At 40.4% G+C, this 26,271-nt stretch overlaps 2 protein-coding genes across 3 annotated transcripts in view; both read right to left on the bottom strand.

The window, feature by feature from the left end:
* fam110a (family with sequence similarity 110 member A) overlaps positions 1 to 2,363 on the bottom strand; it is a 9,136-nt gene extending 6,773 nt beyond the window's left edge. For both annotated transcript variants that reach the window (XM_053624346.1, XM_053624347.1), the window contains exon 1: positions 1 to 2,363. This exon is cut by the window's left edge. The gene's annotated coding sequence lies outside the window, so the exon portion shown is untranslated.
* Positions 2,364 to 2,506: 143 nt separating this feature from the next.
* prickle3 (prickle homolog 3) overlaps positions 2,507 to 26,271 on the bottom strand; it is a 44,134-nt gene continuing 20,369 nt past the window's right edge. The window contains exons 5-13 of the mRNA XM_053624345.1: positions 17,135 to 17,318; positions 14,686 to 14,799; positions 11,416 to 11,553; positions 9,397 to 9,600; positions 9,084 to 9,270; positions 6,911 to 7,246; positions 6,487 to 6,756; positions 5,979 to 6,353; positions 2,507 to 5,747 (exon numbers count right to left, since the gene is read on the bottom strand). Coding sequence (XP_053480320.1) covers positions 5,275 to 5,747; positions 5,979 to 6,353; positions 6,487 to 6,756; positions 6,911 to 7,246; positions 9,084 to 9,270; positions 9,397 to 9,600; positions 11,416 to 11,553; positions 14,686 to 14,799; positions 17,135 to 17,318 — 2,281 coding nt within the window. The 3' untranslated portion in view covers positions 2,507 to 5,274. The remainder of the gene's footprint in view (positions 5,748 to 5,978; positions 6,354 to 6,486; positions 6,757 to 6,910; positions 7,247 to 9,083; positions 9,271 to 9,396; positions 9,601 to 11,415; positions 11,554 to 14,685; positions 14,800 to 17,134; positions 17,319 to 26,271) is intronic.

The raw sequence follows: 26,271 nt of genomic DNA, 5'->3' as shown, positions 1-26,271 counted from the left end.
GTAAGTAAATACATATACAGACAAATACATAATGAAATAAGTACATCTATACAGGAATAATAAACAATTGAACAAACAAACAAATACATAAATAAAATCAGCAAGCAAGTAAATACATCAACAAACAGACAAACAAGTAATAAGTAACAAACATCATTCTTACAAATAAGTAAGGAAATCTGCAAATGAATAAATAAACAATCGGACAAAGACATAAATAAAATGTGTGAGTAATAAACAAATAAGTCAATCTAGAAATGAACAAACAAATAAACAAGCAAGTCACTAAATGCACAAAATGAATTGATTTCAAATAAGTCAGTAAATTCATTAACAGACAAACAAATAAATAATCAAATAAGTACATCTATACAGGAATAATAAACAACTGAACAAATAAATAAAATATGTGAGTGAGTAAATAAATAAATAAAAATTAAGCAAGCAGCTAAATACATAAACAATTCAAATGAATTCAATAAAAATATGTAAATTAAACAAATACATAAACAGACAAAACAAATAAAAAAACAAATAAGTCAATAAATCTATAAATGAGGCAATAAACAAACATGAACAAATGCTAAATGAATGAATGTAACATAAATATCAATAAAACAAGTGAGTAGGTAAATGAATAAAAAAAAAAAAAAAGCAATCACTTAAGCACAAACAAACGAACATTTATTGTCCTTACTTTTATTCTTTGAGCCAGGGGAAAGTCTTTTCTGTACTTTTCTAGACTCACAAACAGTATTTTCTGTTCTTTGTGGTGTTATGGTTGCTAGGTGGTACCGTCAGGGAAATACCTGGGAAGGTGAATGTGTTGGACCTTTCAATTAGCTTTTAGAGTAAAGCTCTAAATGTACATCAGCGGTCCAATTCAATTCAGTTTATATAGATATAAAAGATATATACTACTGTACAAAAGAAGCACCCTTTATGGCACCACGCCAGCGACAATGGAAAGTACAGTTCAGCAGCTTTATTTCTTAAGAGTCTTTCTCCTGCCTTAAAAGTAAGGACACATGTATCGTCACACATGTATAAAGGACACACTGTGTGCTTTCAGATGAATTAACTTTGCTATTTTTTCATCTCTGATCTCACCTGGGAAAATCCCTGTCCTTCTGGAAGTCATAAGACATACTTCCACCTATTGGTGAGATGGAGTAATATGTATGCACAATATTGTGTGTCCTTGAGATCAATTGGTGATAAAACACAGCCTGAGACTTCCCGACCTTTAATTAGTAACTAATAAGGGTGAACTTCTCCTGTCCTGAATAAAGCTGTGTACACACTGATGGAGGCGTACAGCGGTATTGTGATTTTAATGGGCTAGTCAGCACTGCTCCTTAAGTGTGCTCTAAAGCAGAGAGGAACGGATGTTTACTGGAAACCGCACTGCATTGTGGCTGTAAAGGGAATTTATAGGAATCCTCAGAGAAATATTTAAATGGAAATTAATTTTTGGCATTGTGTAATGGCCTTTATACATTATAATTCTGTCAGTGCTGAAAGTGGACATCATTTTTAGATACACTGCCAGTCCAGTAAGGCACAGAAGAGCATTTAAATAAGGAAAGCTAAACCTCTGTGGATGTTTAATTGACAAATTTATCTGTTAAGCATGAAGGCAAAGTGGCTTAGTGGTTTGCCTCGCACCTCCAGGGTTGGGGGCTCGAATCCCATTTCCACCCTGTGCGCGTGGAGTTCGCATGTTCTCCCTTTAGGGGTTTCCTCCAGGTACTCCGGTTTTCTCCCCCGGTCCAAAGACATGTCCGTTCAAAATTGTCCATGGCGTGTGAACGATTGTGTCCTGCGATGGGTTGGCACCCCGTCCAGGGTGTCCCCGCCTTGTGCTCAGAGTTCCCTGGGATAGGCTCCAGGCTGCCCCATGAACCTGTGTAGGATAAGCAGTATGGAAAAATGGATAGATGGAGCTGTTAAGCATATAGATAAGAGACTCACAGACAGTGCTAGTGTGAACTGTAGAATATAATTATGTAGTGCGCTCCAAGTACATAATTAGAGTGATGAAGTGTTTTCACAATTAGTTTTCCATCAAAAGCGTCAGAGCTGGTTGTTGTGTGAATGGTGAGACATGAAAATGGCAGTAATGAGTCGTTTGAGAGCCAAAAGAGGTGACTCTTAACGGGAAGATGAGTCAAATGATCTGACTCACTAAAAAAGAACCAGAATTCACATCACTACTGTCGTTAACTCGCCTCCGTCTGATTATTTTATTGCAATGCCTTTGGTGACTCGGGATGATGGACTGCAACAATAAGTAATTCTAGGTAAAAATCCTGATTTTAACATCTATTGACCCCCCCCCTAAAATGACCATGAATGTGGCCTTTGCATCTATACACCATATCAGCAGTTTCACCCTACACCAAGTATCAATTTGTAAAGCACAAAAACAAGCTCCGTCTGAATGAAGTGAAACATCACGAAAACAGCTTTAATTCAATTTAAAATGAATTCAATGCACACATGATGAAATGGTCAAGTGGTTTATTTTCACCTATACAAAAAAAGGTTACTTGAAATAATATTCTCTGATAAAAATGAGTGATAAAAATGAAAAAAAAAAAAAGAAAAAAAAAAACCATACATACATATCTAAAGCTATTTTCACAGGAGTGTAAAATCGGCACCATCACCCGCGCATGTAGAACAAGTACGCCTGTAATTTACAGTGTCTTTCAATATTCCATCTTCTGGTTCCATCATGTGAACAGAAGAACCGGAAGGTTCGGAACGCGTTTCTGTTCTACATCGTCGTCTAAGTTCAGCATGAAGAACTGTTTGAAACACCGAGGGCTCTTGTGTAGCTGCGCAGTCACAGGATTGTTGTCTCCACAAAGCACTTTCTGAATACTATTAAGTTGTTTGCAAGAAAGAGGACAGTTTTGGTCGACCAGCAAAACCACGATTTCTTTGTTGTTGCATCTCACAACGCCTCAGGGGGCGTTTTCAATGTCAGAACCAAAGACAAGGAGAGTTATCATTTCCATGTTTACTGGAGATTCACGCAATCAACATGCCGATCTTAAACACAGAGCAATACCCAGACCCCCCCCCCCCCACACACACAGTGTTTCCAGAACATTCTTCAAGCCTTGTAGCTTTCTCTCTCTCCATGTGTCCCTGTGCATTCGTTCTGCATTAGAGAACTGTGTGTTTGTCATGGAACAAAATCCAACGCAACTTGCCTTTGAGATCGCGATCTTCTCTCTCGTCTAAGAAAAGAGCCTGAATGACTTCCTCCTGGTGATATTGTGTTCGGATTAGTATGATCTTTCACCCAGATGAACACACACACACTGCCACTCGGTTGAAGGCGTGTGAACATATTTGTTGTTGTAACGTATTTCAAAGAATGTGGTTAAACATCATCATCAAATATTCCTCAGTTCTAAGAGAGAGGGAAAAAAAAAAACTGACGCTATCTGTGTAAAAATTAAAAAAGTGCTTCAATGAAAGATCTCTCGAAGATATGCCTCGTGATACTGTAATTATTACAGCCCCACATGTGAGTCACAGCATGTTCTAGACTCATATGAACAACAGAGCTTGTTTCTAACAGCGTGTGTTAAGCTATGCACAAGTGATTTTCCTGCTCAAACACAGCTTTTTGGCAGAAGACTTTTTTTTTTTTTTTTTAGTTGTACACCAGAGCTATAAGGCTGATAAAACTAACTAGTAATGGAAGTCTATCTCAGTTAAAATCTCACCCTACACTCATTCATTAACGTCACACACACTTGGACACCATGTGGCTAAGATCTAATAGACACTTCCGGGTCTTGCACATACGTGCCTGTAAGTGTCTGCCGGAGTACACGCACATAACCTGAACACGTGCAGTAGGCCTCAGTGCGGCAAACAAGATTTTACCGAAGAAAAGTCTCATGTTGCACTGTAATAAAGAGAAAGGATAAAAGAAGCAAAGTGCTGATTGTATACACCAATCAGCCATAACATTAAAACCAGCTGCTTAATATTGCGTATGTCCTCTTTGTGCCGCCAAAACAGCTCTGACCCGTCAAGGCACGGACTCTGCAAGACCTCTGAAGGTGCGCTGTGGTATCTGGCACCGAGCCGTTCGAAGCAGATCCTTTACGTCCTGCAAGTTGCGAGGTCGGGCTTCCGTGGATCGGATTTGTTAATCCAGCACGTCCCACAACAAATGCTCGATCAGATCGAGATCTGGGGAATTTGATCAGTTGTGAAAGTCCATGTCAGATCCTTACTCGTGCCCATTTTTCCTGTATCCAAGACATCAACTCTCGAACTCATCCCACTCTTTGACAGGTCCCGTTGTAACGAGATAACCAACGTTATTCACGTCACCCGTCAGTGGTTGTCATGTAACGGCTGATCGGTGTATAAAGATCTGGGTTTATACAGTCGGATTCAAAAATCTGAGACCACGTCGAGAAGTCTTTTCATTTCTATATGGAATATAAATAGAAAGAAATTCAAGCTTTGAACTTTTTAAAACAAAGAAAGGAAATGATCATAATTCGATCAATATTTAAATGTAAGCATTTTTTTTTTTGTACACAAGTTCAGATTTTCCACGAGACTCACCTCTTCCAATCAAGAAAGTGTTCATATGACGTTGTGAAAGTGTTCACTTGAGCTTGTTTTCCCCCCCAAACTTGTGGAGTTTATACCAGTTCGAGTGCACGCTGTCATTAAAGCAAAAACAGGGGGAAATACCAAATACTAATCATCTGAGAAATTCACGTACAGTAAATATTCTACTTTTCAATGAAGTTTTTATGCTGATGATATATCAACTGTAATGAAAACTTTCACATTAAATTAGAAAAGAATGCAAAAGCATTTTCTGTAGTGGTCGAAGACATTTGGACCCCATTGCATTTCTGTTAACTGTTACATTTGCCTCGTAGCACCAACAAACAAGCCTTGACAACAGGGGAAGTGATGTCAATTGAATTTTTTGCCGAGTCACTCCTTAAGGTTACGTTTTATTATGCACGTGTTCATTTCCATCTGTATTTTTAAATCAATTTAAATCAAGTTACTACTATAGCTGGTTTGGTGTGCAGCTATTTTACTAGTTTATTAACCAGGCGTGTTAGAGCAGGAAAATCAGGAAAATCGACTTTAAACGTTGACTACGGATGCGACTTGATGCTGCGTCCATCCAATAAAATGCCTGAAACGTTTCAGTTTACTTCCTGAACGAAAGCAAGAATCAGCATAATCGACATATCGCAATCATTCTTCCTCTCAGGACAATATGCAGTTTTTGTCCTTGTCCTTGTCCTTCGCACTGAGACTTTGTGTCCTCCTCCTCCGCAGACTCCCTCTCTTGCTTTTCCCCTCTATCTGTGAACTCTCCCCCTCCCTCTCTTTCTCCCCCGTCAGCTGAGGAGGTAGAGGAATCCGCTGGCCGAGAAAAAAGCCCTCCTCTTCAGAGTCGGAGGAGGACGAGCAGGTTGAGCAAGAGTCCTCGTGTTTGTAGTGGGTGGAGTGAAGCGTCAAACGGGAATTTCCGTCTCCAGGGGAGGTGATGGAGGGTGGGCGTGCGGCGTGCTCTCTCCCTCCTCCTCTCCACTCCAGGGAATCTAGACGAGGTCTGTCGCGTCTGGAGCGGCGGAAGTGTTTCTCCGTGCCCAGGTGGAGGGGGGAGTTCGAGACCAGGTGGCTTCGGCCAGGCGGGCTGGTGCACCCCTGCCGGAAGCTGCGACGGTACGAGCCGTCTAAGAAGAGGAAAAGAAGCCATTAGTTGCATTAAAAAGAGCTCACTCTTTTTCTGTTCACTACTTAGCAGTGGACTTCCTTTTGACACCGTTTTTATTGCACCTTGTCGCTCTCGGGATTAAATGCTCGTAATACAAATATAATTTTCAAATATATGATTTTCGAAATTGAGCCAAGCTGTCGATGAAGTCTGCATTAAATGTTTTACTTCTTTTATAAAATTATATTACCCAAAAGGTCCATCTGAGGTGGCATTTCAACTCGAAGGTGGAGTCTGTGTCCCGAGCCTCCATCAGTTTCATCCTCCTCATCTTCCTGCTCTACCTCATCTTCCTCTTTCCTCGCCAATTCAACCCCCACTTCCTCCTCCTCCTCCTCATCCTCCTCCACTGAATAGCTAGAGCTGATTGGCTCCCTGAAGCTGACCCTGGCTGTGCTGCTTCGCCCAAATTGGGGTGGAGGTGGAGAGGGGTGGGGCTCATCAGGCGGGGGCAGGATCGGTAAATCATTGGGACCAATAAACACAGGGGGTGGAGGTGGTGGGAAAAAGTCTCCATCTTCTATGGAGTCAACCTCAGGTGAAGGGTGGGGCTGAGTGAGAATTCCTACACAAAACAGAACAAAGAAGCAAAATGTAGTGAAAAACGAGACGGTGCAAATGTGTAAGTTTTAATTATTTGCTTATATTCCATAGTGAGAGTGTGTGTATATGTAATACTAGAAATGAGGTGAACTTACCTGAGCTGTTCTCCAGTCTCCCAGTGTCCTTTGCTGTTGAGGTTCCTCTGGAGGTACAGCTGGGTGGAAAAGACCCGAATTCAGCGTATCCATTCAGCTCCACTGTGTACTCCAGCCCTGAGTGTACATCCGTGTTTGATTGGTCTCCGTTTGCCAGCGGTCCCCAGCCATTGTCTAAGGCAGGAGAATGTGAGCTTTGAGGGCGAGTTTGTCCATAAGGAGGAGGCGGAGGGCCGCCATTTTGTAAATGGAAAAATGAAGTGTGGACGCCTAATAAACAAGACAGAACAAAATACTTTAATATTCCACAACCTGTCTCCAAGCCAAGATGAAATCACAACGACGGCATGACTTTTACAGATCAAAATGTACATCTGATGTTTCTTTGGGCAAGTAATAAACCAGTACTGGTTATACTTCATACCTCTGCTTTCTGATAAAGGAGTTGATGTGGTTGCAGTAGAAAGTACAGTTGCAGTGGTGAGATTGCTGCCCTCTGGTGGCCGCAGAGGTACATTGCGTTCTTGCTGCTGCTGATGTACAAGTTTGTGTGAGGTCGGTTTGCACTGCAGGGCGGAGTCACAGGAGTCAGAGTTATTGGGGTCTTCTCCCAGAGAGCAAGATCGGGAACAGAAGATAAGCCCCCCGCGGGGGAGGAAGGGTCTGCCCAACAGGGGCAGCCGACAGCGGGCACAGCAAAAACACGCCTCTGATGCGTGCCAGTGCTGCCCCTCGTACGTCATCTGCCCCTGATCTATGCCTGCAAATAAAACATGTTAACAATGTAGCTGTTAGCCAATATGTTTACTATATAAAACTGCATTATTTGACTACTGCATATTATATGGTAATATGCAAATGAAATGGAAATAACAGCGCTGTTAATTGGCTAAGGAGCCTCTAGTCTATAGAAAGGACATTTAGCATTCAATATTTCATCAAAACATAGGTTTTGCCTGGTATGACTTAATTTAAATACAAAAGACACCTATCCAACATCTCACAGCACATGTAAATTTTATCTTAAGTCAGCTGCTACATTGCTACGGGAGTGCTTGAAAGTTTGTGAACCCTTTCGAATTTTCTCTCTCTGCATAAATATGACCTAAAACATCATCAGTTTGTCCTAAAGTAGACAAAGACAACCCAATTAAACAAATGAGGCAAAAATATTAAACTTGCTCATTTATTTATTGAGGAAAACGACCCAGTATTGCATATCTGTGAGTGGCAAAAGTATGTGAACCTCTAGGATTAGCAGGTAATTTGAAGGTGAAATTAGAGTGAGGTGTTTTTAATCAGTGAGTTGACAATCAGGTGCGAGTGAGCACTCGGTTTTATTTAAAGAACAGGGATCCATCAGAGTCTGAGTTTCACAACACATACTTGTGGAAGTGTATCATAGCACGAACAAAGGAGATTTCTGAGGACCTCAGAAAGAGAGTTGTTGATGCTCATCAGGCTGGAAAAGATGATAAAACCATCTCTAAAGAGTTTGGACTTCACCAATCCACAGTCAGGCCGTCTGTGTACAAATTAGAGGAAATTCAAGTCCACTGTTTCCCTCCCCATGAGTGGTCGACCAACAAAGATCACTCCAAGAGCAAGACGTGTAATAGTCCGCAAGGTCACAAAGAAACCTAGAGTAACTTCTAAGCAACTAAAGGTCGCTCTCACATTGGCTAATGTTAATGTTCATGAGTCCACCATCAGGAGAAAACTGAACAACAATGGCGTGCATGGCAGGGTTGCAAGGAGAAATTCACTGCTCTCCAAAAAGAACATTGCTGCCAGTCTACAGTTTGCTAAAGATCATGTGGACTAGCCAGAAATCTATTGTAAAAATGTTTGTGGATGGATGAGACCAAAATAGAATTTTTGGTTTAAATGAGCAGTGTTATGTTTGGAGAAAGGAAAACACTGCATTCCAGCATAAGAGCCTTATCCCTTCTGTGAAACATGGTGGTGGAAGTATCATGGTTTGGGCCTGTTTTGCTGCATCTGGACTGAAAGCAAAGGTTCACATACTTTTGCTACTCACAGATATGTAATACTGGATCATTTTCCTCAATACATAAATGACCAAGCATAATATTTTTTTCTCATTTGTTTAATTGGGCTCTCTTTATCTACTTACAGGACTTGAGGAAAATCTGATGGTGTTTTACATCATATTTATGCAGAAATATGGAACATTCGGAAGGGTTCACAAACTTTCAAGCACCACTGTATACTGTAATTTTGGAGATATAATACTGTCGTTTTAGGCTTTCTTACTGCATTACACCATCATATTGCTATCTTGTATACAGTGGGGGGGGGGTATTTCCATTCCTGAAGCATTGCGGCGTTTAATTCCAGCTCTAATCCAACACAGCTGATCCGGTTCATCATCGGCGGACACGGAATATTAGAGCCATGTGTGTGGGGAAATAAACTCTCTACGGTGGCGGATCATAAGGAATGAAGTTAGCCATCTCTTTTATTATGTAGCATTATATTTCTTTTCAGCTGCATCCACTTTCGCATTATTTTATCACCCATGAAATGCCGTGGCTTTCTGCTCGAGCTTATCATGTGCGTATCAGCGTGTTTACCGATGTGCTCTCCGCAGGTGTCGCAGTACTCAGCATACAGAGACTCGTAGCAGGTACAGCAGTATGGCCGACTCTCTCTCATGATGTAGCGCTGACCACCGAGTGCCGTCTCACACTCAAAGCAGCAGAAGTGCCTCATGTGCCAGTGGCGTCCCTCCGCCTCCGTGCACTCATCTGCCAGAATGATCTAATCGTAAAGAGAGGGGGGAAATGGCAGGGGTTTCAGTTTAGAGTCACTTTAGGACGCAGGACACATTTGGTTCAGTGCCGAGTTGAATTAGGAGTATTATGTGGCTAGGGAATTACGGCTGACCTCATCACAGGCCTGACAGCGTGGCTTGATGCGCTCGGCGTGGTGACGTCCGCAGTAGATATGGCCGTCCTGGTAGAAGTAGATGAGGTCGACTAGCAGCTCGCTGCAGGTGGCACACTGGAAGCACTGAGGGTGCCAACATGTGCCATGACCCGCACGGGAGGCAAACACGGCTATATCACCTCCATAAATCTGCCTCCCACACTGAGGGGGAACAGAAAACAAACAAAAGGCATGAAATTCATAGCTGCTTTAAAAAATTAAATACAAAAATAAATAAATACATAAATAAAAATAAAAAAAAATACAGGCATGCAGAAGATAATGTGGACTTCCTAAAACGGTCCCTTATGGATTTTGTGATAGCAGAAACGTCATAATATTCAGAGGAGCTTACAATTTTTCAAAATCGGCAGATTTTCCGCAGATCTGGGCCAAGACGCGTCATGAGACGTCATCACAGCGCGCGTTAAGCCCTCTTCGATTCACGTGCGTCAAACCAACAAAAGTACCAACAAATTTTCTGTTTACCAACAAAAAAAAAAAAAGCACAAAAGACCCCGCAAGTTGCATCAAAAATAGTGAAAAAAGCCGCAAGAAAAATCAAGCATTGGCCGCAAGAATCATTAAAAAAATAAATAAAAACGCCACGAAATCCTCTACGGACCGCTACAAGCACACGATACGTAATACTGTCGGGGATTTCAGTAACAAGTTCTCATTTCAAACACGATTCAACTTTTCAGAATATTTCTATTTCAAGGGCAAGTATGAATCCCAGGTTATCTCGTGCCACTTAGGACTCTAAATAAAATCATGCTGTTTATACCACGCCTTCTCCTTTTTTTAAAATGATGCATTTTATTTTCTGATGGAACAAAAAAAAAAAAAATTGCATGTCCCAGAAGAGATATTACATACAAAGAAGTCATTTCCAACAGGCACCTAGAATGGCTCTTGTATCTCGAATACTGTTCTATTGGGTAGTGAACACAGTGAATAGAAAGCCAACTGGGATTCGGCTAACTCTGTCTTACAAGCTTGAGTTAAAAAAAAAAAAAAAGTTAGATATTTACGTGGATCAGTAGGACAACAAATGTAAAATGTAAACTTTTTTTTTTTACCTTCCATGGTTTGTGTCAAACAAACACACTCTGATACTACTATTGTTTGTTGTATTGAAGCTCTTCTATATTTGAATAGATTTAAGTACGAAATAACGTCCATCATGTAGACCAGTTTTTAAAGCAGTTTGCCAGCACTAATCCATGAACACATTCTCAGATTTATTATACATCATTTATATTACACAACAAATCTAAAGAAAACCATCGGATCCAGTTTGAGTACTACAGCCTGCTGTCTGAATGTAACCTGCACACGAGAGCTGAAATACATTCTTAAGGAGGTAAATAATCCACAGAACGACTTCACTTATACTTAAAACGACACTCCCACCCTTTAAAATGTGCCCTTGTAAACGTCACCAGCACAGCCTTATCATAAATCAACTTTAAAGCCGAAGGGGGAAAGAAAGGAAAAAAACCCCCAGTAAATCTGCTTTCTGACACTTAAGAGGTCAAAATGCTATTTTTATGAACTCTGAAATGACTCGCTCTCAGGGTTTGTTTTGTTCTACCTGGGTGCAGATCAGGCAAAGCTACACGTGTTTGACGAATCCATAAATCAAGACTAGAGGAAACAAAGTGTCCCTCCCAGGTTCTGACACACCCTCTCGGCAAGAATTCGTTCACAGGGCGCGTTCACGGGGCAATCCTTCAAACGCTGTATCTAGGGCTGGAATGTATGTGGTTTAAATGTCCTCACTGGAGTTTTGGGTCTCTGTCAGCGAATGACATCGTCGTCATGCTATCACAGACGGCGAGTCATCTTATGGTTAACAACCTGTATATGCACGCTCGACATCTGGCGTCATTCTCCAGTAATTGCTCAGAATAATGTTTTAGAAAGTTCTGTTCTCTCTCGTTCCCTCGTCCTGTTCCGTGTGTGTGTGTGTACCTGTTGGCAGATGGCGCCGGTCATGGTGACAGGAAAGAGGCGCACGATGCCGCGACCTAGGTTCTCTCTCTTCCTCTGCTGACTGAACAAGCGCAGCTCCTTTTTCTCCTCCTCATCCAGAGTGTTACAGTACTGCGGCTGCACAAACACACACGATTCAAAACCATGCTCGTCACACTGACGCTGGACAAATTCAATACGCTCTCAGGTGCAAAAATACTGCCTTGTAGTTTTGTACTGCATACTTTCCCCTGATAAAGTTCATTAGAGGTTTAATAACGGGATGTAATCATACTGATGTTTCTATAAATATTGTAATAGTTATTTTTTTAAAAATACATTTCATTTTGATGGTAGAATTTATGCATCCCATCCACGGTATATTCAGGGCAGTGTTCCTGGGATAGACCCAGGATCCATCGTGACCAGGAAAACGCTCTTCCTGAAGATCAAGGAATGTGTTTATTTGTATTAATTTAGCTTTAATTTGCTTATTCATATCATTGCATGCACATTGGTTTCATTTTCATTGGTTTTTTCTTCTTCTTCCTGTTTGTCTAAAACTAAAAATGAAACACCCGAAACTGCATACGGTACCATAACGAAGACGAACCGTATGTCGTTACGTGAAATTCTGGAGGGAACGTCGGACGGCATGGCGTGGGGACGTAATGACGTGTGCTGTTAATCTATCTACGTTCTAGAACATGTAAAACGGGAACATGAAAGGAGTATTCTAAAACTGACTCATGTAAACACCTTCACAATACTCTCTTACTCAGAATAAGGTCAATAATTAGATTACTGCTGTCCATGTAAACGTACTCAGCGAGTGTATATACCACTTGTAGAACGCTTCTTGACCTATCCCACTGGCTTATCTCATAATTGGATAGAAAAGAAATTGTGATTCCGACAGTGTATCTAATCTTACCTCATTCTATGCAATGATATACTGTACAGTAGGTGTGAAGAGCGTGACCAGGTCAGATAGAAAATGAGGAAAAGCGGCAGAAGAAATATGGCAGGCAGGTTGTGTGTGGTGTGGCTACGGCACGTCCCAGCTAATGAGCTGGGACCGTCCCAGACTGTCAGTGGTAAGAAAATAACAACGTGAAAATCATCAGCAGCAGCGGACTGTTCTCCGTTCTTTGGTTATACGCACACAGGTGCTTATTTGACATCCTGTTAAGCAGGATTGACGATTGAGCACATTCACGCACTTTGTATTTGTATGTTCAACAGACACAAACTGTCCACTTTAACAGGAACACCTGTACATTCATACAGTTATCCCATCAGTCAATCATGCGGATACAGGTCAAGAGCTTTAGCGAAGATCGGAAAAACAAACCGGTTTTGGTGAGCCCAATGTAGCCTCAGCGTGAGGTACTGTGCATTCTGAGATGCTTTTCTGCTCACCATGGTTGTAAAGAGTGATTATTTGAGGAGCCTTCCTCTGAGCTCGAACCAGTCTGACTATTCTCCTCGGACCTCTCTCATCATCGTGTCGTTCTTCCCACAGAACTGCCACTCTCAGGATGTTTTTTTTGTTTTTCACACCAGTCTGTATGACTCTTGAGAATGTTGTGTGTAAAAATCCAAGTTTCTGAAACAAGCTCATCTGGTACCAATAACCATAGCTGCTTCCCCGCCAAAAAATTACCCGGAACAATTAATCCCAGGAATTTTTTTTCGAGGGACCATTTGGTTCCTCCAGACTTTTTTGCTGTCGGCATTTCCATTGCTGTCTAAAGTACCGTGAAGATTAGGCAAATTAGTCCGCTGACGTATGACTACACGCAGCAAGCGCTTGGCGAGGATATGAAGCCTCGAAGTATGCTACAATCAAACGAGTTACTCACACAAAGAAATCTGATTTTAATGCTGTAATAATGGCAAATTTTTGCTCACATGTAGCAGGCTCTGATTGGAACCTTTGAACAGTAACAAAACTGCTTCCTGCAACCAAACTGGTGGTGTAGTGGTTAAGATTCGGTGCTCTCACTGCTGCGGCCCAGGTTCGATTGCCGGTCATGGAAAGAGATTTTTTTATTTTTATTTTTATAAAAATCTTTGGATGAAGGTTCGTGTTTTAAAAACGGACAGTCTACGTTCTGAAATCGGATCACGGCACTGCACAATAACAAACGTGCAGGAGATTCAAGCGGTGCTGCTGTTGATTGTGATGTATTGCTTTGCTGAAGAGGTCATTGAGAAAACTCTGGAAAAGAGACGAGCAGTGGTAGTAAAGCCAATTCAGAATGCTCGTAATGCTAGACTTAAAGTAAGTACACGGATTTTATCAGCTATTGCTGATATGACCGAGACGAACGCGCGTGCACGTATAATTTTTTTTAAGTGTAATTTTTCATCGTGGGTCACCGTTTCCAGTTCCCGCTGTATTTCGTCCTCGGGATAAATACTTAATACGGCCTGAACCTCGTCGTCGGTCCGTCTGTCGAATTTTTTAAGAAACTCCATTGTGTTGATTCGAATCGCAATAAACAACTGCTACTGAACACACCGCAGCAGACTTTTAAAACTGGTGGTTGAAAAAAAAAAAAAAAAGTGCTGCGTGCACTCAACCAATCAGCATGTTCAGAACCCAAGTCCCACTCCGCAAAGTTCCTGGCTTTTGAAAAAAGTACCACCTCCCGAGTAGGGACTTTGTGAGGGCTAAATATTTTACCCGGAACTTAATTCAGACCCTGGTCCCTGCGTTGGAAACACACCGAGTACCTCCAAAAGTCCCTAGTTCCTGGAGAAAGTTCCTGCGGTGGAAAAGCAGCACATGCAATGGGTCAAAGTCACGGAGGTCACATTTCCTCATTCTGATGTTTGATGTGAACATTAAACGAAGCTCTTGATCTGTGTTCGCCTGATTTCATACACTGCGCTCATGCCACACGTTTAAATAAAGTGGATGGTGAGTGTGTAGTACATTTGGAATGGAAATTTGCTGATTAGTGAGCATGCTAACTGAGTGCTAAATTTGGAAGGAAAATGCCACAGTGGCTTGTGAACTGTTTGAAAAAAAAATACATTACAAATTCTGAATTTGATTATTCGGAGAAAACACTCAACCTCCTAGTGCTTTGGCATTGCATGAATGTGAAGTGATTAGACTCCATCCTTGCCCATCAGCCCTGATTGATATTCAGAAATGCCTGATTAACATGAAGCTGACGCAGGTGTTCGATCAAGGCCTGGATTATACCCAAGAACGTAAAGTGTGATGCTTTGGGGTGAAGTGTAGAGGATTCTGACCTCACTGTCGTGGGCTGGGAGCTGATGGAGGAGCTGTTTAATGCGATATCTTTCTCCCGGGCTGTTCACATAAGGTACTTTGTCCTCAGGAATACAGCTGAAGTATTGATAAACCTGCAGACACAAAGGCGTTAGGAGAACTGAACGGTGCACATAGCGACCAACGCACATATACACACACACTTCATCATGAAATGGTGGGCAGTAAAGGCAGTGTGTAAGCAGAAGAGTAATGGGAATGTTCAGTACACTGTAACATGAGTCCTCTGCCTCTGTCCACACAGACTGGCTCAGTGAAGAGTAACGTGAGCTCCGAGAACAAGACACAATAGACAATACACACACCCTGGTTCAGTTACTATCACTACACTGTTTTTCCCTACTACAGACTTAAGAATGCTAACACACAGTACACTAAAAACTGTCCTAGCCGTAGATATGCATGGAATATTAGAATTGTGTGTGTGTGTGTGTGTGTGTGTGTGTGTGTGTGTGTGTGTATATATATATATAAAAATTTTTACGAAGTACACAGTATGACAGAACAAGTTTCAAATAATAAAAAAAGATTTCAAGTTGTTTTCTTTATTTTAAATGCACCAGTTTATGTAAATACATTATAAATAATACATTCACAGAGAGACAAAGCTTCAACGCTTGATGTTTTGTGAAGCAACCTCAGGTTCGGGAAATGGACTACTAACAAACAATATCACATCATTAAATATATAAACAAAGATTTTTCATTACTTTTGATTCTTTAAAAAGAACAATTCTGATCGAATCTAATTACTTAAGAAAAAGGCAGTCTCATTTTATTGCACCGATTCACTTTGATATGTTAGAAATGATGCATCCATAAGAGGAGATGAGGCCTTGTGTTTGCTGCATTGTAAAGCCTCGAGTGCGAGAAACATAATAAGGTCCGATTTAAATAAATAAATAAATAAAAAGAATTTTCTTATCGATTCTTTAAAAAGGCTTGTATTTTAATGAAATGATTCACTTAGTTATATGTTCTGAATTATACGTCCAGAAGGAGATAAAGATTTCTTTTTGGAAAGCAACCTCAAGGCTGAGAAATGGGCTATAATTAAAACACAAAGATGGTTCCTTTACTTTTGATTCTTTAAAAAGAATCAAATTGATTCTGATTCAGAATCAAAAAGGCGGTCCTGTTGTAACACACCTATTCACTAAGCTACATTATAAATAATACATTTACAGGTAGATAAAACTTCTTATGCTTTGTGACATGAACTTGAGTTTGAGTATCTCTCTCTCTCTCTCTCTCTATATTTATATATATATATATATATATATATATATACACACATACACACACACACACACACACACACACACACACACACACACACATATATATAAATATAATAATTAAAATACTATCTTTAAATATATAAACAAAGTAAGCACCTCCTTTTTCATTTTGTGCTCTCATTCCTTTGGTGTCTCTTTTAAGTTTTTTTTTTTTTTTTTTTAAATGAGTGATCAAACTATCATGAGTTCATCTGAGGGTAGTTATTAGGTTAATGTTAGAAAAACATTTATATTGTATATTAATAATAATAATAATAATAATAATATTAATAATAATAATAATTATCAGGTGCATTAAATCTCTCCCCAATATATACTTGGTTGTATGCTGTAGTGTATTTGTTAAAATATATACAGATTTGAATATAGAATAGATATAGACTTATGAAATACAACCAGAGTGATGAAAAAGGCTGTTTTCTGTTGATTTATAAATGATAAAGTGCAGTAAATGTTTTTGTTCCTAAATTGGCCAAACAACTGATATAGAATTCAGCTTTCAGTATTGAGAGAATTAATCATAATTATGATATAAATCTATGTCTCCCTCTGTTTTACACATTCACTGTACAAAATGTGAAAACATCTGGAATACAGTCACATTTACGCAATATTTAATATATACGATTACAATAAGCCAAATACCAGATTACTAAACCTATTTCTAGACTTAAAAAAAATAACAACAAAAACCTAATATTTCAAGCTCGAACTAGTCTTCTTCTATTGGCAGATCATTTTTCTTATTTTAAGCATTTATTTCTAGAAAGAAGCAAAATCATCTGCCAACAGAATAAGAAAATGTTAAAGCTTAAAATAAGTTAAAAATGTCTCAAAATGGGTTTAATAATCTTGTATTGAGTTTATCCAAATTTTATGATAGGAAACACTACATAAATGTGACTATATTTAAGATGGTAAGATGTCAGTTCTTGCCGTTCTTACAGTGTAACCACTCCCACAGTATCTGATCTGATCTTGCAATTCATTGCACACTAATAACTGTAATAGAAGTCAGTGTTGTGATTATTCAATTTGATTTTAAGAAAAGCAGCCGTGCCTTTTCTGGTACATGGGGACATTTGGGAATATTTTCACATCTGCTGACCTGTTCGGGCTTGAGCCCAGGCGGCACCCAGGCGTACTCCTCCGAGGCGCATCCCGAATCGTCGTCCGAGATGGAGTGCCTCTGGAAGTCGGACACCAGCTTCGTCATCATTTTCTCCAGCTGCCCGGGCACGGAGCGCACCGCATGCTCTTCACGCGCACACTTACAGTGCACACAGATCTTCCTGTGGGAGAAGGAAGAACACAAAAAAGGGGGATTCATGAGGACATGGCAACACAGCGTGTCCTCGGTCCTTGCAATACAGACTTGTGTGTGGCGCAACAAAAACTGGGATTTGTAGAAGTACAAAAAGCTAATGCTGCTGTAATTATGTGGATGTACTACAATTAGGAAAAAAAAAGCCTTGTAACCCAGAGGTAACCTTGGACTTCACGGAATACAAAAAGATCAGTTTGGATGCCATTATTTAATCTAACACGAGAACAAATATCACACTATTTTCCACATCTGTATAGACTCTATTAGTGCGCCTTAGCACGGATAGACAAGGGATCTGCCAAAACACGTCAGGCTAGACTCGCTAATGCGCTTGTAGACAAGAGAAAACCTTCCTTTTTTGGCACAAGGGAGGACAGTAATGTTGCTCTGCTCGACTCCAAAAAGATTCTCACTAACAGGAGGAGGAATAATGAACCAAAGGTTATGGCCTAGTATTACTTAACGTGAAACTCGAACACTTAAAGGAATACTTTAGCAATTTCCAACCTAACCCTGTTCTCGTGCATCTTTAACGAGGGTGCGATTTCCATAGACAAGAATTTCAACGTTCAACGTCTCCCCTGTACTGAAAGAAGAACAGAAACCCTGCTTAATTAAAACTTGTGTACAAGTCTAAGGGCACTTGTAGAAAACTGTAAAAGCGGCATAACACAAAGCAAACAGTTAGAACACTGGAACAATTCCGGTCTTTGGATGAGACAAACACGACAGGAAGTTTAAGTCGGGAAAAATGTTTCAGTGTTGAATTGATTACGTTTCCACGAGTTAGTTTTGCGTGATCAGGTTTTCTGCTTTCATTTCCTCATTACGGCAAACTTGTATCTGTGCTTAAATCACACCTATGCTACAGATGTAGTAGATAAAGTTTAGGTTGGAAAAAACAACCGAGGATTCCTTTAACGCGGTGATTTCTGTCGATTTTTATTCCTTCGCTTTATCACTTGTACAAAACGAGATTCCTGATTACATCGAGCATGGAACAGCTGGATCAGTGTGCATCTCGTCAGCGCAGAATCACGATTTCACGCCTGTGTGTTCACGCGGTGTTAGCTTTGTGGTGGAGACGTGACGTCATACGTAAGCCCCCTCGGCATTCCTCAACACCGTCTGACTCGATCGTGACTCCCAAACCCTGTTATTAACTCTCACTCACTCACTTTCTCTCACACACAGAGTGATATCTATTGGGTCATCAACCCAACTACAGAGGGATGACGAACACTATTTATGCACACTAACATTCCCCTCAACAAAATCCCTGCACATACACAGTGAATAAAAAAAAAAACCTGGTCATTCTGAAACACGCGATGAAAACTGAATGATGGAAATAATCTTTTCCCAGAATACATTTCTAATGAACGCAGATGTTATCCACTCGCGCATACACACAGCTGCAGGAGGACACGAACCACATGGACAAGTCAGGCGTGTTTCACTATCAATACCACAGCCTCCAGACCACACACACACAAACTTACTTACAGGAGAAATTATCCGCTTCAGCGACAAGAACACCACAAATCAATCATTCAGCATTCTCGTATGATGAAAGTGCCAGCCTGAACTGGTTTCATATTATGCGCTAAATTACAAGCACAGGAGTTCTATCAAAGGAAAAACCAACAGCGATAAATAAATAGGACATGACAACGATATACGCACTGAATGCAAAATCGGCTTCCAGAGTCCGACCGTCAGGAGAAATGCTGTTCTGATTTAATTCCCCGCTGCCCTGCCTGTGACCCGGCGAGATCCGTCACTCTGCAAGAGCTGTAGCGTACTGACACGCCGACAGACAGATAGAGACATGGAGGGAGAGAGAGAGAGAGAGAGAGAGAGAGAGAGAGGGAGGGAGCAAGAGGTCTAAAGATTAGTGGATGTGCTTACACACCTCTAAAGTGATTAATCCAGCCAGTCTCCACCCTATTTTAACGGGAAATGACCGGCCTTTCTTTTGAGAGGAGTGTGACGAGGTAAAATTTCTACCTCCACTTTTACAGTATTAGATTTGAGAGAGACAGAGAGAGAGAGAGGGGTGAGACATCACGTAATAATGGCAAACAGATAGCCATGCTCCAAATACATAAAAGTAAACATCTTTATAATACTTGCTCATAACTCTGCAACAACCACATATCTATCACATAAAAAAAATCAGTGTAAATATTTACAATTAGGAAATCCATTCATCCACGCTGACTCACAAGTAAGATTACGGCGTCACATACATGATCGGACAGTTACTTCACGGGTGACTTTTTCAAAATGATGGTTCTCATCCCTTTTCTGTCTGGCTGTGACTCACCGCAAATCCTACGGTGACGGTAGCCTCCGTTTCCTGGTGCAGGCGACGCGGTAGCACTGAAAACCCTTTGGCTGCGTAATCCGCTACCTCTTTTGCTACTCCTAGCACGTTCGTAACTTTATCACAGACTATGACTACCAAATACACAGAAGAACATGATCAATCCTGACCGCGTACGATATTTAATGGGAAACTCATGCTCATTTTTTTTTTTCCGTCATACACTCACCATCCACTTTATTAGGAACGCATGTATATTCATGCAGTTCTCTCATCAGCCAATCAGATGGCAGCAGTACAATGCAAAAAAATCATGCGGATACAGGTCAAGAGCTACAGGTGACGTTGAGGTGGAAACTCCTCGCTGATAAAAGAGGTCAAGAGGAAAATATCCAGATTGGTTCGAGCTGCAAGGATATACTAACTCGTATAAGCACTCTTTACAACCGTGGTGAGCAGAAACGCATCTCAGCATGCACAAAACATCAAACCTTGTGCTGGAGGGGCTACAACAATGACAGAACACCGCATCCCGTCAACCAACAACAGGAATCTATCATGGGACTCACTCAAACTGGACAGATAAATGATGTGCAAAGAAAGGAAAAAAAAAAAAAAAGAAACAGTCACAGTCATAACTGGGATTTTTCTTGATAATCATTCAGTGCGTTTACATGGACAACAATAATCCGATATTAACTCGATTAAGACAATACTCTGATTAAGAAACTAGCATGTAAACAGCGATTATTGATGACCGTAATCCGACTAAAGTCATACTCGAAGTAAACACAAATTGAAGAGCACAGCTGCGTCCAAAACCACGTACTTACCTACTATATAATAGGAGAAATAAATGTATCTCAGCTACTAAACAGTAGGTAAGTACGCGGTTTGGGACGCAGCCCATGGCTTCAAGCAGTCGTCTATTTGCACGTACAGCATGACAAATAATTAAATGCACTTGAAGCTTCCGTAAAATTAATAGTGAAACACCCGAAACCGTATACGGTTCCATAGCGAAGACGAACCGTATGTCGATGAGTGAAATTCTGGAGGGAACGTCGGACGGTGTGGCGTGAAGACGTAATGACGTGCCGTTAATCGATCTATGTTCTATAACATGTAAAACGGGTACATGAAAGGAGTATACTAAAAGCGACTCATGTAAACACCTTAATCGGAATAGTGTCTTATTCAGAATAAGGTCAATAATTACGTTACTGCTGTCTATGTAAATGTAGTCAGTCTCAACATATTTACTTGGGTCTTTATTTGAAATGTTCTTGCTGTATTCTAAACTGTTTTGCTTTTCCAAGTAACAGAAAAAAGTTATTTGCGTTATCAGTACAAATGTTCTGTCCTCTGATTTTGAAGTTTTTCCCCGCTAGGCGTAAAGTGTTTGCTTTAACAGAAGTGGTCTTGTCACTACGGCAAGCTCCATCTCACAGAGTGCTCCACAAGAAAAACCCCGTCAACTCCCAAGGTGTGGACTTTGCACAGGTCATTTCAATAATCTGCATGCGCCGCCCTGAAATTCAAGTTAAGCGCCTGCACAACACAAGTCTTAATACAGATAACCTTCCCAGTGTAAATATTAACAGGACTTTTGAACTTGTTTTTCTGACTTAAATGCCCAGGAATTTATCCTGTTCAATTTACACGTTATGTCTGGGGCTTGAGATTTCTAAATAATCATTATATGTGGGATAAATGATCAAGAACATTTCTTTTTAGAGCCATAAGTACTTTGTAAGTTCAATGTAGTTCACCTGAGAGGAAAAAAAAAAATCTTCATCAGTATGACTAAATACAACTAAAACGAAGAAATATCTTCATGTATACAACTATAATAATATGTTTAATTTATATAGTGAAAAACAATGAACAATCATGGTCAAAATGTGAACAAACAATGAACAATCAAACACAGAGTGAAAAACAGTACAGTCACTGAGAAAGATACATAGCAACAGATTAGGACAGATAACATTGAGAAAACATAAGTTTTCAATTGGGACTTGACCTCGGGGATGGATGTGAAATGAAGGAATAAAAAGTACCAGACTTTATGCAGTTCATGTTTCAACAGAAAACTGCTACTTGTAAGTACAACATTAAAAAAGCTGCTTAAGGATAAAAACACACAGCGTCGTCACCAACAACAAAAAATCCCTCCCTTGGTCGTATTGATAATTTACTCATTTTTATTTGTGTTCAGAAAAAGAAATTCAAATGTCACGTAGGGCAACTAAAAGCTATACCCATTTTACCTTTCTGTATCGCATTACTGCCACTCAGTACTCCTCAGAGTGAATTAGTTGAGCATTAGCTTCTGAGCTGTATTTATCTCTCGAGTACAATCGAGTCCGATATTTTGGAGGACTTCCAAAACAGTGCATAAAAACCTGATTCATCATTATACGTGTACAACAAGATGGTTTCTTTTTGTTGTTGGATATACCGTGAGAGACGCTCCTTAGTTAGATCACTCTTCTTGATGATGATGATGCGGTAAAACCAAACAGAACGCATATTTAATTGACTATTTAAATCGATCAGACATAGCTTTGGAACAATTAATGTTAAAATCATAAAAATTGACAGAAATCACAAATGACTTGCCTCAACATGATTAATGAGATAATTACTAGAGCTTGACTGATTGATCGGTTTTGCTGATTAATCGGCACCGATAGCCGATCGCAAGAACTATGGGTCATCGGCAAAAATCCACATCGATAGTTTTCCCGGTTGCGTCCGTTGCGAGAGCGGCTGAGAAGGGTCCGCTGTCATTATACAGAACGAGAGAGGCCACTAGAGGTGAAATAAAAACCATCAATGATAATTTTGTTGTGTTATTAGGGGATCAAGCCCGAAGGACTGAAACCTTTTTGTAATTGTAGGGATTTTTATTATTATTTTTTAAAAATGATTACTATTATTATTATTATTATTATTCTGCCATAAAACTGATCGTCGCAAAGTTCCGGCCTGATTGGCCAGATGGTGGCGCTATAGTGATAAAAAAAAAATAGCCATAACTTTTGAATCATTTGTCACAGACTCTGGACAGTCTGTCCAGATGAACAAAAACATCATTTCCGCCTGTAAACATTTTCCGCCATCTTGGAATTTTTGTAAACCCTACTTTTGCGAACTAGTCCTAGGTTCCTCGTCCGATCGAGTGCCAAACGATTCTATGGAGTCGCAAGATCTAAAGTTATCAAAAGAAGTTCCACACACACACACACACACACACACACACACACACACACACACACACGCACGCACGCACGCACACCTTAGTCATGCCATAACCTTTTTACCCGTTTCCGTGCTTCATATCTGTCACTCAAACAGACGCTTGCCATACTGTATACAACACTCGCAGCTTTATTCCATGCGGTTCATCCATCATGTAAGACTTAAAGAATTATGGGAGTCATTAGGAAAGCAGCGGAGATGCATGAGAGGCTCAATGTTCACAACGTCAGAGGCTTTAACAGCCTGAGCCTGAGATTATTCAAACATTACTACTTTACTGCAGCCCATTACGCACTCGCTCTTAACGGTGCAACTCGTTCCCCCCATCAGTTCGCCTTCGTTCTGCATTCAAAATGCCCTTTTAAGGCAAAAAATCATCATGAGATCTTTTCACCGGATTGTACCAGCCAAAAATGTGCCAGAGAATCTTATAACACTACATCAGTGACTCGAATAATGAGCGTTGAGCAAAGGGTGAATGTAAATTAACTTGGCTGCAAAGTGTAGCTGTCATGTCAGTATTAGGATAGAAAAGTACGAGTCGATTTTACATTAATCACACACACACACACAAAGGCATACATACACAAGCCCAATCCAAAATGGAGGAGACTCAAATCACGATCATTTAAGCCTGATACCACCAACATCGGACAAACACACTCCAGGACATGTTCGGTGCGAATACACACAGAGGATTAGAACAGAGCAGTGAAGATTAAGCCGTGTTGGGAAAAGATCTCGAGCTCCAGTATGCAAACACACTCTGACCTCTGCTTGTGTGCTTTCGGGATGGTGTGTGTTTGGTCAAGGGGTACAGCAGCAGGCAGTAATGCCGCTATTAACAGCTACACGTTCACACACAAAGTCTGCATGCACACACACACACGCATGTTTGTGTTAGTATCCTTGTTTGTGAGCAGTATCCATTGATGTAATTATTAATGCAGATAATTAATATTGTTCTACACCTAAACCTAAAACTCACATTAACCTCAGTAACCAAAAGGAAACCTTTTAGTTGTTTTTATTTCCTTGTGAGGTCAAATAAAATGTCAGAAAAAAATGGTCAGGAAAAAAAAAAAAATCCTTTTCCCCCACACCTTACTTAAACTTGGCATGTTTATAACAAACTGCAGACACAAATGTCACAAAAGTCATGTGATAAACTTTCTGACGGCTGTCACCGACGTTCAGATTTGGTGATGCGCTTCTTGACAGCATGTCAAATTCAATTATGTCAACCTATATATAACCTTATAACACACACACACACACACTCAGCTGATGTCAATCACCACTTCAGACTTCCTGTTAGTGCACCAACATGGCAACCCTGACATGAATGTGAACAGTTCTCTAGGTATATTTAGCTCGGCATAACTGGACAGCCTTGTTAGGTGAATTAGCCTCTGACTCCAACACACACACACACACACACACACACACACACACACACACACCCCTCAGTAAAGATTAGAGTGCAACTCCATCTTGCCAATTTGTGGAAACAACAGGGAACAAATGATTTGATAAGTTGTGAATCCCAGCATGTCAGGAAACGGTCTGGGTGCCAGGAGCAAAATAGAGAGGAATGTAGTCAAACTGCTAAGGGTATCAACCGAATATAAATATGAACTAACCCTTCAAGCCTTTGGATTCTTAATAATGAAATTGAAAAATTCATAACATTGAAATATTTTACTTCACATTCATGCGCTACAAAATTAACCTCCATGAAATGCAATCCACTGTCTTTTTTTTCACTTCTATAATACAATAATACAACATGATTATATTAAGGCGAGAATCTAAAACCCAGCCCTAAATTACTAACCAACTCACTAATGAAGAAATAGTTCTAGTAAAGACGGTCATCACTGGTGATGACTTCAGCATTTTAACAACCCGGTTCTATGATCGTAGGTATTATTATTATAAAAGCATCCAAAAGCTGGGCAGACTCAGGCTTTATGATGGATCATTAGCTTCTCGAGAAGAGACAGGAAGCAGATCAGTGTCTCCGAGAGTCTAATTACAATCATTAAATGACAATAAACCAACCTGGCTCCAATTGGATCCCCACTGAAAACGCAGGAGATACATGAACGTTGCATCAAATAAACACTAGCGGGATATTCAAGTCTTATCGTGACATCTAATTAATTAGATTAGTTACAAAAAACAAGCAAACTTGGGAATGTTACTGGGTTATGGTTCAGTTATATTCATTCCAAACATCCAAGTATGTAATAACTACCAGAAGGAGAGTGAACTCTTTGGTCTTGTTAACAAGAAGAATCTATGAAGTCAGAATGTTGTTTGAAACAATGAATTTAAAATCATACAGCAATAAACTTCTCTCAAAACATACTGAGGACATATGGAACAATATTATTAAACCCTCAAAATGACAAAAAAAAAAACCCAAAACAACCCAAAACACACATCTTCATCTCAATCATGACAACCACAAACAATCAAATGCTGGAATCATTACCTCAGATCACCATAACGCCACTCATGTATTCGTTGCTGTCCAAAACTCTGATAAGTCCTAAACCTGAGATGACTTTAGCGAGCTAGCCATTCTGCAGTGGGCAGCGTCAGAGCCTGTTGTGCTGACTCAAACCAGACGCTTTCCCCTCTCCCTCGCTCTCAGAGTTCCTTTTCTTCCTTTCGCGCCCTCAGGCCTCGGCAGCTACACCGAGGCTCAGACAATAGGTGACTCCGCTCAACTTGCGCAAACATCACCCTTCCCCTGCCCTCCCTTCTTCTCCTCTACAGCCCTTGCATTTTTCCCTCTTATTTTTCCCTCTTATCGTCCCCTCTCTCCTCCCTCGCTCATACCGTGTTTCAACATGACTCTTTCACCACCCTCTAATATGGATGAGAGGTTACCCAGGAGGTTAGGTAGATGCGTGTTTAACTATGAGAATCATTTGGCACACATATATATATCATAGATGTGCACTCAAGTAACATGTCTTGCAGTATTGAAAGGATTAAAGAAAAGGCCTGGCTTACAACAACTTTTTTTTGTTGCCTAGTGGGGACATGCTGATGTCAGGATGATACAATTCAGTCTAGACATGAAGAAGTTGTTTAAATAATTGAAAACCCTAAACAAGCTATCTGAAAGCATGCGATAAAAGCCGAACATCAGGTGTAAGATAACAACCTGTCGATCGGTCCATCACCAGAAGTCATTAAAGAGAGTTCGCTCATGGGCATTGGGTGGAGGGGGTGGTGGGGGGACAGGGGACATGCCCGTTATTTTTTTTTCTACATCTATAAAACCATAGTTAACCAAATATCCATC

The sequence above is a fragment of the Ictalurus furcatus genome, chromosome 5 (genome assembly GCF_023375685.1).
Source record: "Ictalurus furcatus strain D&B chromosome 5, Billie_1.0, whole genome shotgun sequence".
Taxonomy (NCBI): Eukaryota; Metazoa; Chordata; class Actinopteri; order Siluriformes; family Ictaluridae; genus Ictalurus; species Ictalurus furcatus.
Note: the sequence above shows the minus strand (reverse complement) of the source record. Positions and strands in the feature narration are given on the sequence as shown.